Consider the following 13147-nt stretch of genomic DNA (forward strand, 5'->3'; position numbering starts at 1 on the left):
GACCGCTGGGAGCTGCACGGGCACACATTACCCTCATCCCCCTGGAGGCAGAGGATTCTCCCACTCGCCTCTCTCATGGGGCAGGAGCTCTTCTCGGGCCAGTCACACCCTTCACTTCTGACTTCCCTGGAGTGGCCCTTAGGAGCTAGCCAGGAGAGAGCCCACAGGGCAGAGAGGCATGTGGGGGGAGGTACAGGTCTGGACCCTGCTGTCACAATCTGCCTTAGTATCCGTCTGCCCTGGGCAGGAATTTGGGGATAAGGGATGCTGGGGGCATGGCGTTTGTAGTTGGAACTTATTCTCTCCCTGATTTTCTGTGGAAATCGTTGCACCAAAGACCTCTTTTTCACTCCTAGTTTAGAGGACCGAAAAGCTGGCTGGAAGTTCCAGAAAAGGGTAGGATTCGTGAATTGACCTGAATATCTTTTGAAACTTTTATTATCATCCAATTACATTTTGTGAAGCTACCTGGCCTTTTCAGATACTTTGGGTTACTTTATTTACAAAAAAAATATCTTCGAGGCTATGGTGCAAAAAACCAAAAAGGTCAGCTGCCTGCTTTGGCAAAGCAGTTTTCTTGTGGAATATAACGTCTGAGCTCTGATTAATGAAATACTCTTACTTAGTAATGGTAATCCAAGCATAGATTTTATGTGTAATAGTTATTTTTTAAAAAGGGATTGCAGGGGTGCCTGGGTGGCTCAGTCAGTTAAGCATCCAGCTTCGGCTCAGGTCATGATCTCACAGTTCAGGAGTTCGAGCCCTGCATTATACTCTGTGCTGACAGCTCAGTGCTCAGAGCCTGCTTTGGATTGTGTGTCTCCCTCCCTCTCTGCCCCTCTCCTGCTTGCACTCTGTCTCTCTCAAATGAATAGATTTAAAAAAAAATAAAAAGGATTGCGGATTACTGGAGTGGTGCTGGTGGTTCAGTTTTAGTTAGAAAAACCTGGCTCTGATTTGGGGAGGAGGGTAGAATTGAAACTGTTCCTCCAGAAGAGTACCTGATGTGTTACAATGGGAATTAAGACCCAAGAAAGGCAGAACAGGATTTGCTGGAGAGCATGCTGCTCCCAGAATTCACAGACTGCATTTCCAGAGAAGCGTTACTGAGAGTTTCTGGTCAGTGTCTGTCACCCCATATTAAACAGCATGGAGAGTGTGGGAGGCCAGTGTCAGCGACGTATCAAGAATGGCGGACTTTGGGGCCAGTGGGTGGCTCAGTCGGTTAAGCATCTGACTTCAGCTCAGGTCATGATCTCACGGCTTGTGAGTTCGAGCCCTGCATTGGGCTCTGTGCTGACAGCTCGGAGCCTGGAGCCTGCTTTGGATTCTGTCTCCCCCTCTCTCTACCCCTCCCTGGCTTACACTCTGTCTCTCTCAAAAATAAACATTTAAAAAAAAAAAAAAAGAATGGCGGGCTTAGAGTAAGTGAATGACTACTACCATGTTGTGCATAGGGCCAGTCTTATCAGGATGTTTTTGTGAAATTTCCCGAAAACCTGTTCAGAAACTAACCCCAGCTTGTAACTGGTATATGGCAATAGTTCGAATGAGCTGTTGGAAAAAAAAAAAAAACAGCATGTTATGAAGCAGGCCAGATCCCAGTTTTCATTAGCTGATGGGACAGTGAAATTGAATGTGCCTTCCTTCACTGGATGGAAGAAAATCTGTGGCTCAGCGTTCACTACATACATAAGACTTCCACGGGGGTCTTTTCTTAAACACAACTAGGCAAGGGAAGTCACACGCTTTCTGAGTTAGAGGAGTTTGAAAAGTCAAACATAGGGTTCTCCTCTAATTTATAGACTGCCTGGGCTCAGGCTAAAATCCCATGATGGAGCAATAGTCATAAAGATCCCAGAGGCCTGTCACCTCAGTGTCATGATAACAGGTGGCACCAGTGGTCCAAGATCTACTTCCAGGAAGGCCTTTTAAATCTCCAGTAAGTAAGGGACTGAAGGATCCTTTGAGGTGGCACCTGCCCTGCTAGGTTTTATGTTGGTGTTGCTCTGCATTTCTGTCTTGTTTCCCTAACTCTGTGTGCATCCCTGTGCCACGTATAAATATGTCACATGTGCAAAGGGCAGTGTTGCCATTGTTAGGGGAAGAAGGGAATGGCGGGAGAAGTTGCAGAGAGTTTCTGTCCTTTGTCTGACATCCGGTGCCCTGAGAGATGACTAGAAACCACTTGGGACTTCAGTGGGCAAGGTTATGAGTGAGTCTGGCTCGAGGGTCTGGCAAAGCTCAAGTGTGGGCCAGCCCACTGGCAGGAATGTAGTCAGGAAAAATGGGCTGCTCTTCTGCTTTTCTAAGTCCTCCTGTAGTTGACTGTCAGCTGTCTCTGAGGTCTGTGTGAACATCTGTAGGGGGCAACTTGAGTCCCCAGCTGGGCCCAGGCACCCACTGGAGAGCAGCAGCCTTATTAGCAGGTGGCTCAGATCCCCACGGGTGGAGGGATGTGGCTGTGGCGTTCACCACTGGCCCCCAGTGGCGATGCGCTGGCATGGCGTGGCTGTGCACTTGACCCTGGGAGTAAATTGTGCATGCCATCAGCTGCCATTCATTGCCTTGGGGGCTAGTGGATCTTTGCTTTGAGATATATATTGTGAATTACCACATTTTTATTTTACAGGAATCCTAACCATAGAAGCTCAGGGAGGGAAAACTCTGAAAAACCAAATGACATGAACGTTAGAGCATGTATTTTTGAAAATGGTTTTTAAAAATTAAGTTTTGGGGCGCCTGGGTGGCGCAGTCGGTTAAGCGTCCGACTTCAGCCAGGTCACGATCTCGCGGTCCGTGAGTTCGAGCCCCGCGTCAGGCTCTGGGCTGATGGCTCAGAGCCTGGAGCCTGTTTCCGATTCTGTGTCTCCCTCTCTCTCTGCCCCTCCCCCGTTCATGCTCTGTCTCTCTCTGTCCCCAAAAAAATAAATAAACGTTGAAAAAAAAAATTAAAAAAAAAATAAAAATTAAGTTTAATTATGTTCCCACATATAATCTCTGATTTCTTTCAATAACTGAAGTATAGCATACTAAGGAAGAAATTGTAGAAATAATGTATAGGATTGTAGCTTAGCCATAACTTTGAATGTGAATAGTAATAAGGACATACATATCTTTTTTTGACATGTGCCTTTATTGTATTCACCAAAAAAGTGATTTTGGAAGCAGATTTCTTGAATTTGAATTCTGGCTCTACTCCTTACTGCTGGGGTTAACCTTTCTGGCCTTAATTTCCTCCCATTGTTGTTTTCTGTATAGCAGGTAAGTGTAGTTTGCCTAACTATTTGTTGCAGTGCTGATATATGAATAACTTTTATTTCTAACAGGGACCTCCGAAACAATCTTATAAGTAGCATAGATCCAGGTGCCTTTTGGGGACTATCATCACTAAAAAGATTGTAAGTATTTGAATTGTTTGCCTGTGAATTTAAATTCTTTTTAAAGTAACTGTTAACCTACTTTAAGCTTTACCATGATTAAAAAAAGGTGGGTTTTTAACAATTTTTAGTTAACTAGCCAGGACCGTGATGCGGGGGGGTGGGGGAGAAGAGAGTAATAGAAGTCGTGTAAAAAGTGGTTAATTTGTACAGTAATTTGATTTGTTTCATGGGAGATGGTTGTGTCCTTCATATGCTAATAAAATGATTACTGGCTTTGCCAATGATCATAATATGTAATATATAAAGGAAGGATTTTAAGTTATAACTGCATTCAAGCTCCATCATATATGCATATCAGTTGAGGCCCCCTTCTATTAATGATTCAAAGTCTTACTATTAGCATGTATATTTTATCTGTATATTATTATTTCAAAACCTACAGAGCAGGTTTTTAGTACTTTTGAGGCTAAATAACTCCACTCACCCCTTATTTTGCTGTTTTCACAGCTGCCCTGTGAGCTCATATTTGAGCATGTGAGCTTAATTATTATTCAGTACTGGCTGCTTACCATGGTCTGACTTCCTGGGAAGAGCTCACAGACTCTTGGGGGCAACTAGACAATGAAAATATACCCTAACACAGGCACATGTGAGCTGTCACAGATAAAGTTATAGCAATAATAATCCACCAATGACAGGAGCAGCCACCTGGGAGGGGAATGGCCTGTCACAGGAGCAGTTGACCTTCAGATTTGACCTGGCTCCTGAGGGATGAATAATACATACTGAGGAATAACAAAACGGGTGTTCTAAGCAGAATGGACAGTGTGGGAGAATATATCTCTTGGGGTTGAGTTCTTTGGCCAGAGCATGAAGTATAGCAGGAAAAGACGAGTTATGGAAGTTGGGCTGGTCATGGAGGGATTAAGTTTGGCAGGCTTTTGATGACCTGCCACATTAAAGAACTCTGAATCTCTTCAGACAGGGCGGGCTAGGAGTGCCTGGGTGGCTCGGTCTGACTTTGGTTTTGGCTCATCACGGTTGAGATCGCGCCCAGTGTGGGGCTCTACACTGACAGCACAGAGCCTGCTTGGGATTCTCTCTCTCTCCCTCTCTTGTCTGTCCTCCCCTGCTGCACTTTCTCTATCTCTCAGAATAAAAATAAACATTAAAAAAAAGTGTGGGGCTGGGAGGACTTTTTGAATACAGAGTTGACATCATATTTCTGATGGCAGGAAGGAGAAGCCAGTTAAGCACAGAGTGCTGGGGACAAAGGATATTGGGGATGGGACCTGCTTTCATTCCTCCCTCTGTCTCTCTCTCTCTCTCTCTCTCTCTCTTTTTTTTTTTTTTTGGTTTTATACGCTTTTATTTTTTTTTAAGATTTAATTTTTAAGTTATCTCTATACCAAATGTGGGTCTTGAACTCACAACCCTGAGATCAAGAGTTGCATCCTCTACGGGCTGAGCCAGCCAGGTACCCCTATCATACTCTTTTATTATTTAACATTTTTAAGGTATTGAGGGTGCCTGCTCATTTTTTTTTATGTCTTTGTTTTCCATATTATTTGTATAGTAAAATCAGCTCTGTTTGTTCTTAGTTGAATCATGTCACGACTTAAATGCTGACAGTGACCTTCCCTCCCAATATTTTTGACATTCGGTATCTATCATTCTCTCATTCAAAACTCGTTCCTTTTTACAGTCAGATCCAGTTGTAAGAGTTGGCCATGCTACTTTTGCATATTTAAAAAAATTACTTCTACAAATAAATGTTTTTTTCATCTAAAACGTCTCCTCTGAAACCCTTCCTCTCAGTCTCCTCTCTTGGGTTTCTTAGTGTTCAGAATTCTGGAAGATGAAGCATAGTAGGAGTTAAAGGATTCTCTCTTTCTTCATTCTGTAAAATTGTTTGAAATCTCAGTCAGGCTCTGTAGGAGGAAATTTTATTACCATGGTTTTCGTTGAGGGCCCTAGATGGTGGCTCATTGTTTTTATCAGCCATGCGTGCACTCAGGACGCCCAGGGATGTCTGGAGGAGGTCTTGCCCCTGATCAGTTTTCTTCCTCGTGCACTTTGCTCTCCATTATTTTCCAGTTAAGGCTTTTTAACAAGACAAGTCAGAAAAACTGGCCCTTCTGGGGTAGGTCAGTGGTGTTAATGGAGACTGGAGTTCTGGATAAGGAAGATAAGCATTGGAGGGGAGGGGCATTACGTGGGGCATCAGAGTTGCAGAGGATGAAGGTGTAGAGTTAGGTTTCCAGCCCAGGAAAAGTAGTAACTGAGCACAGCAGTGGGTCAGGTGGTGAGACAGAGACCACCATCAGTTCCGTTAAACAAAAATGGAGTCTGTTGTGGGTGCTCAACAGTGAGCCCAGCTCCAAGATACACAGGTAACTCAGGAATCCCTAGAGGGGTTGGCAGACTAGTGGAATCATATACACCGACCAGGAGCCTGGATGTGGGCTTGGGATCTTCTTACAGAGAGCTGGAGCAGTAGCTACAGTGTAGCTCTAAGAGCTTCTAGGACTCAGCCATTCAGACCCAGACGAGGGTGTGGAACTTGGCCATTGAAGGGCTGCAGGCACCTCTAAACCGGTCACTGGGGAGAGGAGCAGCAGCTTAATACGCTTGTTTTATTACCGAGGCACTTTCTTTGTGCTTCTTACCAGGTGCACACGGACACCATGTTTGGATGGGTCAGTTTGAATCCAGGTGTAGGAACGGGAGTCCTCAAGTAGGAAGCAAGAGAGCTGGTATTAGACTCACCTTATCAGAAATTGGGGCGGAGGCTGAACCATCTTTGTTTTATTTTTCCCTCCTGGCGATTCTGATGCTAAAGTTGGGGAACTTCTAGAATAGCTTTCCCTCCAGCTTTTTTTTTTTCTCTCTGCGGGTGGGGTGTGACCTCATACTGCCAGATAAGACAACTTCTCTCCCTCTGTGATTGACACCACTGGATCCCAGCCTTTTGGGAGGGAAGCTCTTTTTTAGGAAGATAAATGCTAATAATATCTTCATGTAGAGATGGGAATTGAAGGGAACTTGACTGTGAATAAAAAAGCAGTTTCATCAGGCTGTTTTAAGGATAATGCAGAGTATCTTAGATTCTCTGTCTAGTTCTTTATCCTTTAGTAAATAATTTCTCAAGTACTTCCGTCCAAAATAAATAAATAAGTTTCTTGATTGGTAGCATTTAATTACTAATATTGTCCCCTGCATTGCCTGAGCATTTCTTTATTGCATTACACATTAAGTAGTCTCTTGTGTTCTTGCCCAGGAAGGTATTTGCCATTTATAATAATCTTCCCACTAGAAGATACATTCTTAATTTCAAACAGCTGACTTGTAATGGAACTTACAGTATACGGTTTGCTGGCTGAGAGCATCCTGTATGCAAACTCAATGAGAAACAAACATATTCTGTGTTAGTAATGTTTGCTAGTTGCTTATGGATACAGGAGCTGCTTCTTATGAGGCCCTAAATCATTCATTTCAATTGTGCATCTCCCTCGACAGCCACACATAAAGTGGTTTTGTAAGTGTACCGTGCCTTTGCCTTTATTTTATAGATAATTTGAATCAGGAAGATTAAGTGGCTTTCTGAAGAATAAACTACCAAAAGTAGGTAAAACCCAGACCCATTCAGTTTGTCTTTTGCTTTATCAACACATTCAGGCTGATTCTCCATCTAAATGGAAACCCATTATCAATACCTAAATACCATTTTAAATAGGTATAGCTATAATGAAATTGTTTCCCAAAGAATCAGTGGTAATTACACCAGTTAAAGCTCAGAAGAGAGACAAGATAATGAATAGAGCCCAGAAATGCTTGCTTAAGCAACAATTCACAAAATGATGCCTAATTTTCTTAAACAGTAAAACCCAGAAATAAAAGGAAAATCGGCTGGAATAAAAAAAAAGTCCCACAGGATTAAATACTTCACTTTAACATTGTGAGGAGCAGGGTCCTGGAGCCCAGCAGGCGTAGATAAAGTTTCAGTTTTGAATTGCTTAAGATTCTTTTATCAAAAGTTGCTGTAAGATAGAGAAGGCAAAGCTGTAAAGTCAGGGAACCTCAGGATTACCTAAGCTAGCTTTTGGACTATCTAAGGGAGACACTTGGCGAGTAAGTACCTGGTTCAGATGCTAGATCCTTACCATTTCTAATTTCTAGTCTGGCTAATAAAGTTTCTGCTGTTACCAAGCATACGGTTGAGAATCCAACAGTTTTAGTTTAGAAACGGCTGGTACAGATTCCTTCTCTAAAGAGTAGCTTAGAGTGTGGCTCAAAGCATAGGTACTTTTCCATTACAAAGAATAAGACAGACATTGAAGAAAATGTGTTAAAAATATTTCTGGAAGTTTGGTTTAGAACCTTGTTCAAACCCTTTTGTCAACATCCAAGGGGTGAATGGTTCCAAATCTAAGAACTGATAAAAATTAAGTTTCATTGTTTTAGGGTTTTCTTGTATATAGTTTACTAAGTCTTGTGATGGAAAAAATGCTGAAAGCCATGCTATGTTATTTGAAGGTTACAGAAATTGTCAATTATTATCTCCCAATTAAAATGCGGTTTCCCAGGGGTGCCTGGGTGGCTCAGTTGCCTTTTCAGCATCTGACTTTGGCTCAAGTCATGATCTCACAGTTTGTGAGTTCGAGGCCCACATCGGGCTCTGTGCTGACAGCTTGGAGCCTGGAGACTGCTTCAGATTCTGTGTCTCCTCTCTCTCTGCTCTTCCCCTGCTTGTGCTTTGTCTGTCTGTCTGTCTGTCTGTCTCTCTCTCTCTCTCTCTCTCTCTCTCTCAAAAATAAATAAATGCTTGGGGTGTCTGGGTGGCTCAGTCAGTTAAGCATCCCACTTTGGCTCAGGTCATGATCTCAAGGCTTGTGAGTTTGAGTCCCATACGGGGCTCTGTGCTGGTAGCACGGATCCTGGAGCCTGCTTCAGATTCTGTGTCTCCCTCTTTCTCTGCCCTGTCCCGCTCACACTCTGTCTCTATATTTCTCAAGAATAAATAAACATTAAAAAAAATTAAAAATGAACGTTAAAAATAATTTTTTTTAAATGTAATCTGATTAAAATGTAAAATTGCATTCACTGTGGTGTGAGGAAAGAACACAGTGCAGAAGAAAACAATATCTACTAAACATTTTACGTAGATAAAAAAGAAAACGTTTCATGGACTGAGGAGAAAAACATATTTAGAAAGTAGTATTCGACCGTAACTATTAGTTAATAGTGAAGGGAAAAAATAACTAGGCTGTTACCTAGCTATTGCTGAAGTAATTTGGCTTAGAGACTGAATGATAGATCTGTGAAGTAAGAGCTAATTCCGTTTTCTCAATACACTCAAAACTTCTGACTGTTTAAGGAATGACATTAGAAAGCAGTAAGTTTCAGGTATTCTTGAGGAAATAAAAGTTCAAATATTTTGGTTATTTGCCCCTTTATTGTCTGTTAGATGTTCGCTGAGACTGAGCTCTGTCCCTAACTTCTCCAGCGTCGTGAACTGTGTAGGCCATCTAAGGAATTCTATCACAGACAGTAAGGTAGATGGAGTCTCCTTTTTACCACTCCAGTTTTATCTTGAGTCATTTTATAGGAGTAAATGGGGGTGCCTGGGTGGCTCGGTCGGTTAGGTGTCCGACTTCGGCTCAGGTCATGATCTCATGGTCTGTGAGTTCGAGCCCCGCGTCGGGCTCTGTGCTGACAGCTCAGAGCCTGGAGCCTGTTTCAGATTCTGTGTCTCCCTCTCTCTCTGCCCCTCCCCTGTTCATGCTCTGTCTCTCTCTGTCTCAAAAATAAATAAACGTTAAAAAAAAAATTATAGGAGTAAATGCTTGAAATACAGAGGGCACCTATAATTAGACAGCGTGTAGTCTGTAAATGCCAGAAATAAGTGAAAGCAAGACTTCATTTTTCTCAGTGCTATCCTTAACTCACTTGAGGTAGGTAAACTTCTCAGAGATGCTGAAAAGATCTTGTATGTTACCTGGGTGCTGTTCCTGAATATTGAATGTATGAAATCTTCATTAACCAAGAGAACACATTGAAGATATTTTTTCTTTCCCCTTTCTCCTTAGGGATCTGACAAATAATCGAATAGGATGTCTGAATGCAGACATATTTCGAGGACTCACCAATCTGGTTAGGCTGTAAGTACGCTTTTCTATTAAAATGTAAGAAAGCATGTGAACTATTGCTCAGATATTTATAGATACCCGTGACATGTTTAATGGTAAAGTAGCAACTGTTGGGATTATAGAAGGAGAAGCAGATAGCTGGAAATTCAATCCTGGAGACATATTGTCCTCAGAACTTAATACTCTGTTACTGTGCGCACGCACACATGTACACACAGAACCACACAATGTGGTATGTGCCTCAGAGGACATGTTCGTGTGGAGAGAGATGGTCGGAAGCTTTGCCAGTCTGGATAAATTTCCTCGAAGAGGTAAAACTTGAGCTGATGGTCCAGAGATTGTAAAGATTTGGTTAGTTAGAAAGGAAAAGAAGCGGAACAAATGATGCATGAAAGTGGAAATAGGAGCAAAGCCATTGTCAAGGGGAAGGCCACTGGTGTGAAGAATAAAATAGCCATTTGAATTGTGATGCCTCTGACTTTGTGATTTGGGGTGAGTTAACTTTTGTGAGCTTTTCGATTATTTTTCATCTGTTAATATAGGTTAATATACCTCAAGGTTATTACAAAGATGAATTAAAATTTGAATTGTCTGTATCTATCTCAAAATTTACATATGATATAAATGCAGAAGAACTTTGTATAAGCCACCAAATGCATTTTTTTTTAATTTTAATTTTTATTTTTTAAAATGAAGAAGAGGCTCTGTTTGGGAGTAACTAGAAGTAAGGCCGATAATAATAGAACTTTAATTTTTTCTTAACGCTTATTTTATTTTATTTTTTGAGAGTCAGAGATAGAGTGCAAGCAGGGGAGGGGCAGAGAGAGAAGGAGACACCAAATCTGAAGCAGGCTTCAGGCTCTGAGCTGTCTGCACAGAGCCCAGTGCAGGGCTTGAACCCATGAATGCGAGATCATGATCTGAGCCCAAGTCACGTGCTTAACCAACTGAGCCACCCAGGCGCCCTTATAATAGAACTTTATATGGGAGCGTATGAGAAGAAGATAGAGGCTTAGATCCGATTTAACAATAGGAATCCACTGAAGGACATTTATCTGGGAAGATGGCATAAAATCCTATTTTAGAGAGTAGTAATCTGGGAATAGGGTGCAGGATGAAATTCGGGATTTACAGTAGAAGGTCTAGTTACGAGGGTTGTCTGTGTCTGGTTCTGTCTCTTTGTAGCTTTTCGGAATGTTTCTTCAACTTCATTCATGTTAACTTTGAAAAAGCTGTTAGGGGGCTTAACCAGGGAGATGAGTTCACCCTAGCAGGAAGGGAGGGGACTTAGGATCACCTGTTAGAATACCACAGAGGATTCCTGTTTATTAGCAAACTCATAATACTTTTCAGTGAGCCCTTTAATTTAGGGGGAGAGGTATATGGCCAAGATTCCTGTGTTGAAATAGAAGACTGATTTGGTGTACAGCTTTACTCATAACTGGAAATCAATGAAACCAATTGCATTTTTTTCTTTTTTTGAGGCTGTATCACAGCAATTTTATTTCAGTGCTTTTATTATCTCTTCTTGAGGGTTTTGTATTTTTGGTTTTTGAGGACTGCACAGGAATTGGCAAAATGAGGCATTTATGGAGAAAAATCTGTTATATTTTTGGATAGCTATGACTCAAGTAACAAAAAAGAGTCTGGAGTCTACTGTTTTCATTGACTTTGGTTCCAGATGGATTTATAGCTTCGTCAAAAGAACTAGAAGGGGCAGTCTTTATGTTAGGGCGTTTCCTTACTATTTCCTTACTGTTTGTTTGTTTGTTTGTTTGTTTCTTTCTTTCTTTCTTTCTTTCTTTCTTTCTTTCTCTCTTTTTCTCTCTCTCTCTTCTTTCTTTCTTTCTTTCTCTTTCCTTTTCTATTTATTTATTTATTTATTTATTTATTTATTTATTTATTTCCTTCCTTTTTTTCATTTTCTCTCCTTCTTCCTTTCTTTTCTTCCTTTCCTTTCCTTTCCTTTCCTTTCCTTTCCTTTCCTGTCCTGTCCTGTCCTGTCCTGTCCTGTCCTGTCCTCTGCCTCAAAAGCTGAAGTTTTAAAGCTCGGGTACATCTCTTACATTTTTAATTAATTCTTTGATACCTGTTGTGAGAATTTACAGGACATTTATTCAGGTGAATTATTCAAACAAGAATAGTGCTACCAGGTCTCCTACTTTGAGATTTGATTGAGATAATTTTGTAGCCCATGTAGTAATAGGTCTTTGTGGCTTTTTTAAATGCAACAGTTGATGGCACATACAGAAGTAAACCTGACTTAACATCCTTTAAATACTGTTCTAAGAAAAATTGGCAATTGAGGTAGCTTCTTAATGTTCAGAAATGCATTGTAATGGAGATGCCTATAATAATTTGGGTTGACCTAGGTCTAGAGCTGTGGATCAAGAAACTTTGGACAAGTATTCTATATGGGCAACAGCAATTTCCCAGTTTCTAGGCTGAGCCACCCTGTGTGCTGGTTGTGAAGGCTAAAAATTCGTGTTTCCCCCTGGGAAGAAAAACATACTTAAAAAATTTTTTTTTCTAATGTTTATTTTTGAGAGAGAGAGAATGCGCTAACAAGGGAGGGACAGAGAGAGGGAGATACAAAATCCGAAGCAGGCTCCAGACTCTAGGCTCTGAGCTGTCAGCACAGAACCTGACACAGAGCCTGATGCTGGACTTGAACCCATGAGCTATGAGATCATGACCTGAGCCAAAGTCGGACACTTAAACGACTGAGCCACCCAGGCACCTGAAAAACATATTAAAAAAAAAATGTTTATTTATTTTGAGAGAGAGAGAGCACGCCAGCCTGGGGAGAGGCAGAGAGAGAGAGGAGAGAAAGACAACCCTATGCAGGCTCTGCGTTGTCAAGAGATCCTGACCTGAGAGTTGGACGCTTAACTGGCTGAGCCACCCAGGCACCCCAAAATAGTATTTTCTTAGTGTAACAAGTGGAAAAAAAATTTGATTAGCAATGGGGCACATAGTGCATTTCTTACATACGATCTGTCTCCCCCCCAAAAGACCAGGTATACAGAAGAAGGGAATCCACAGTGGATCACTCTTGTAGATATTTCCTCTGCTGCTGCTTCAGGGAACTCTCTGGGTTGCCCTGGAACTTGGCATCTGGGACTGGCTGGGCTTCTTAGCCAAGGAGGCTGGAATGGAGGCCTTTTGCCAGGGAGGCCGGATGAGACCTTGGCACACAGACTGTAGCCTTCTTGCCCTGGCTTCTCATTGTTTTGAAACAAGCTGTGGCTTTAGAGGCTTAGGTTAAGAATTCAAAAATAACTTTAAGTAGTCTGAGGCTTCAGTGGACATGGATGTGGAAGGTAAAATTGATTAATTCTATCTGTGGATCTCAGCCTTTGTCGATGGAGAATTTCTGGGGAGAACCGTCTCAGAGAAGTGAGGGCTTAACTTCCCAGAGGTTCCCACCCTATCCCACTCAACAGTGGAAATAACCGGCAAACCGAAGATGAGGAGCTGAAAATGGATACTATATTTAAATTTTTTTTTAATGTTTATTTATTTTTGAAGGCCAGAGAGACAGCGTGAGCTGGGGAAGGGGCAGAGAGAGAGGGAGACACAGAATCTGAAGCAGGCTCCAGGCTCTGAGCTGTC

At 41.9% G+C, this 13147-nt stretch overlaps 1 protein-coding gene across 1 annotated transcript in view; it reads left to right on the forward strand.

Moving 5' to 3' along the window:
• ADGRA3 (adhesion G protein-coupled receptor A3) overlaps positions 1-13147 on the forward strand; it is a 136309-nt gene that overhangs the window by 45014 nt on the left and 78148 nt on the right. The window contains exons 3-4 of the mRNA XM_043572874.1: positions 3330-3401; positions 9473-9544. Of these exons, the coding sequence (XP_043428809.1) occupies positions 3330-3401; positions 9473-9544 (144 nt within the window). The remainder of the gene's footprint in view (positions 1-3329; positions 3402-9472; positions 9545-13147) is intronic.

Source organism: Prionailurus bengalensis, chromosome B1 (genome assembly GCF_016509475.1).
Source record: "Prionailurus bengalensis isolate Pbe53 chromosome B1, Fcat_Pben_1.1_paternal_pri, whole genome shotgun sequence".
NCBI lineage: Eukaryota > Metazoa > Chordata > Mammalia > Carnivora > Felidae > Prionailurus > Prionailurus bengalensis.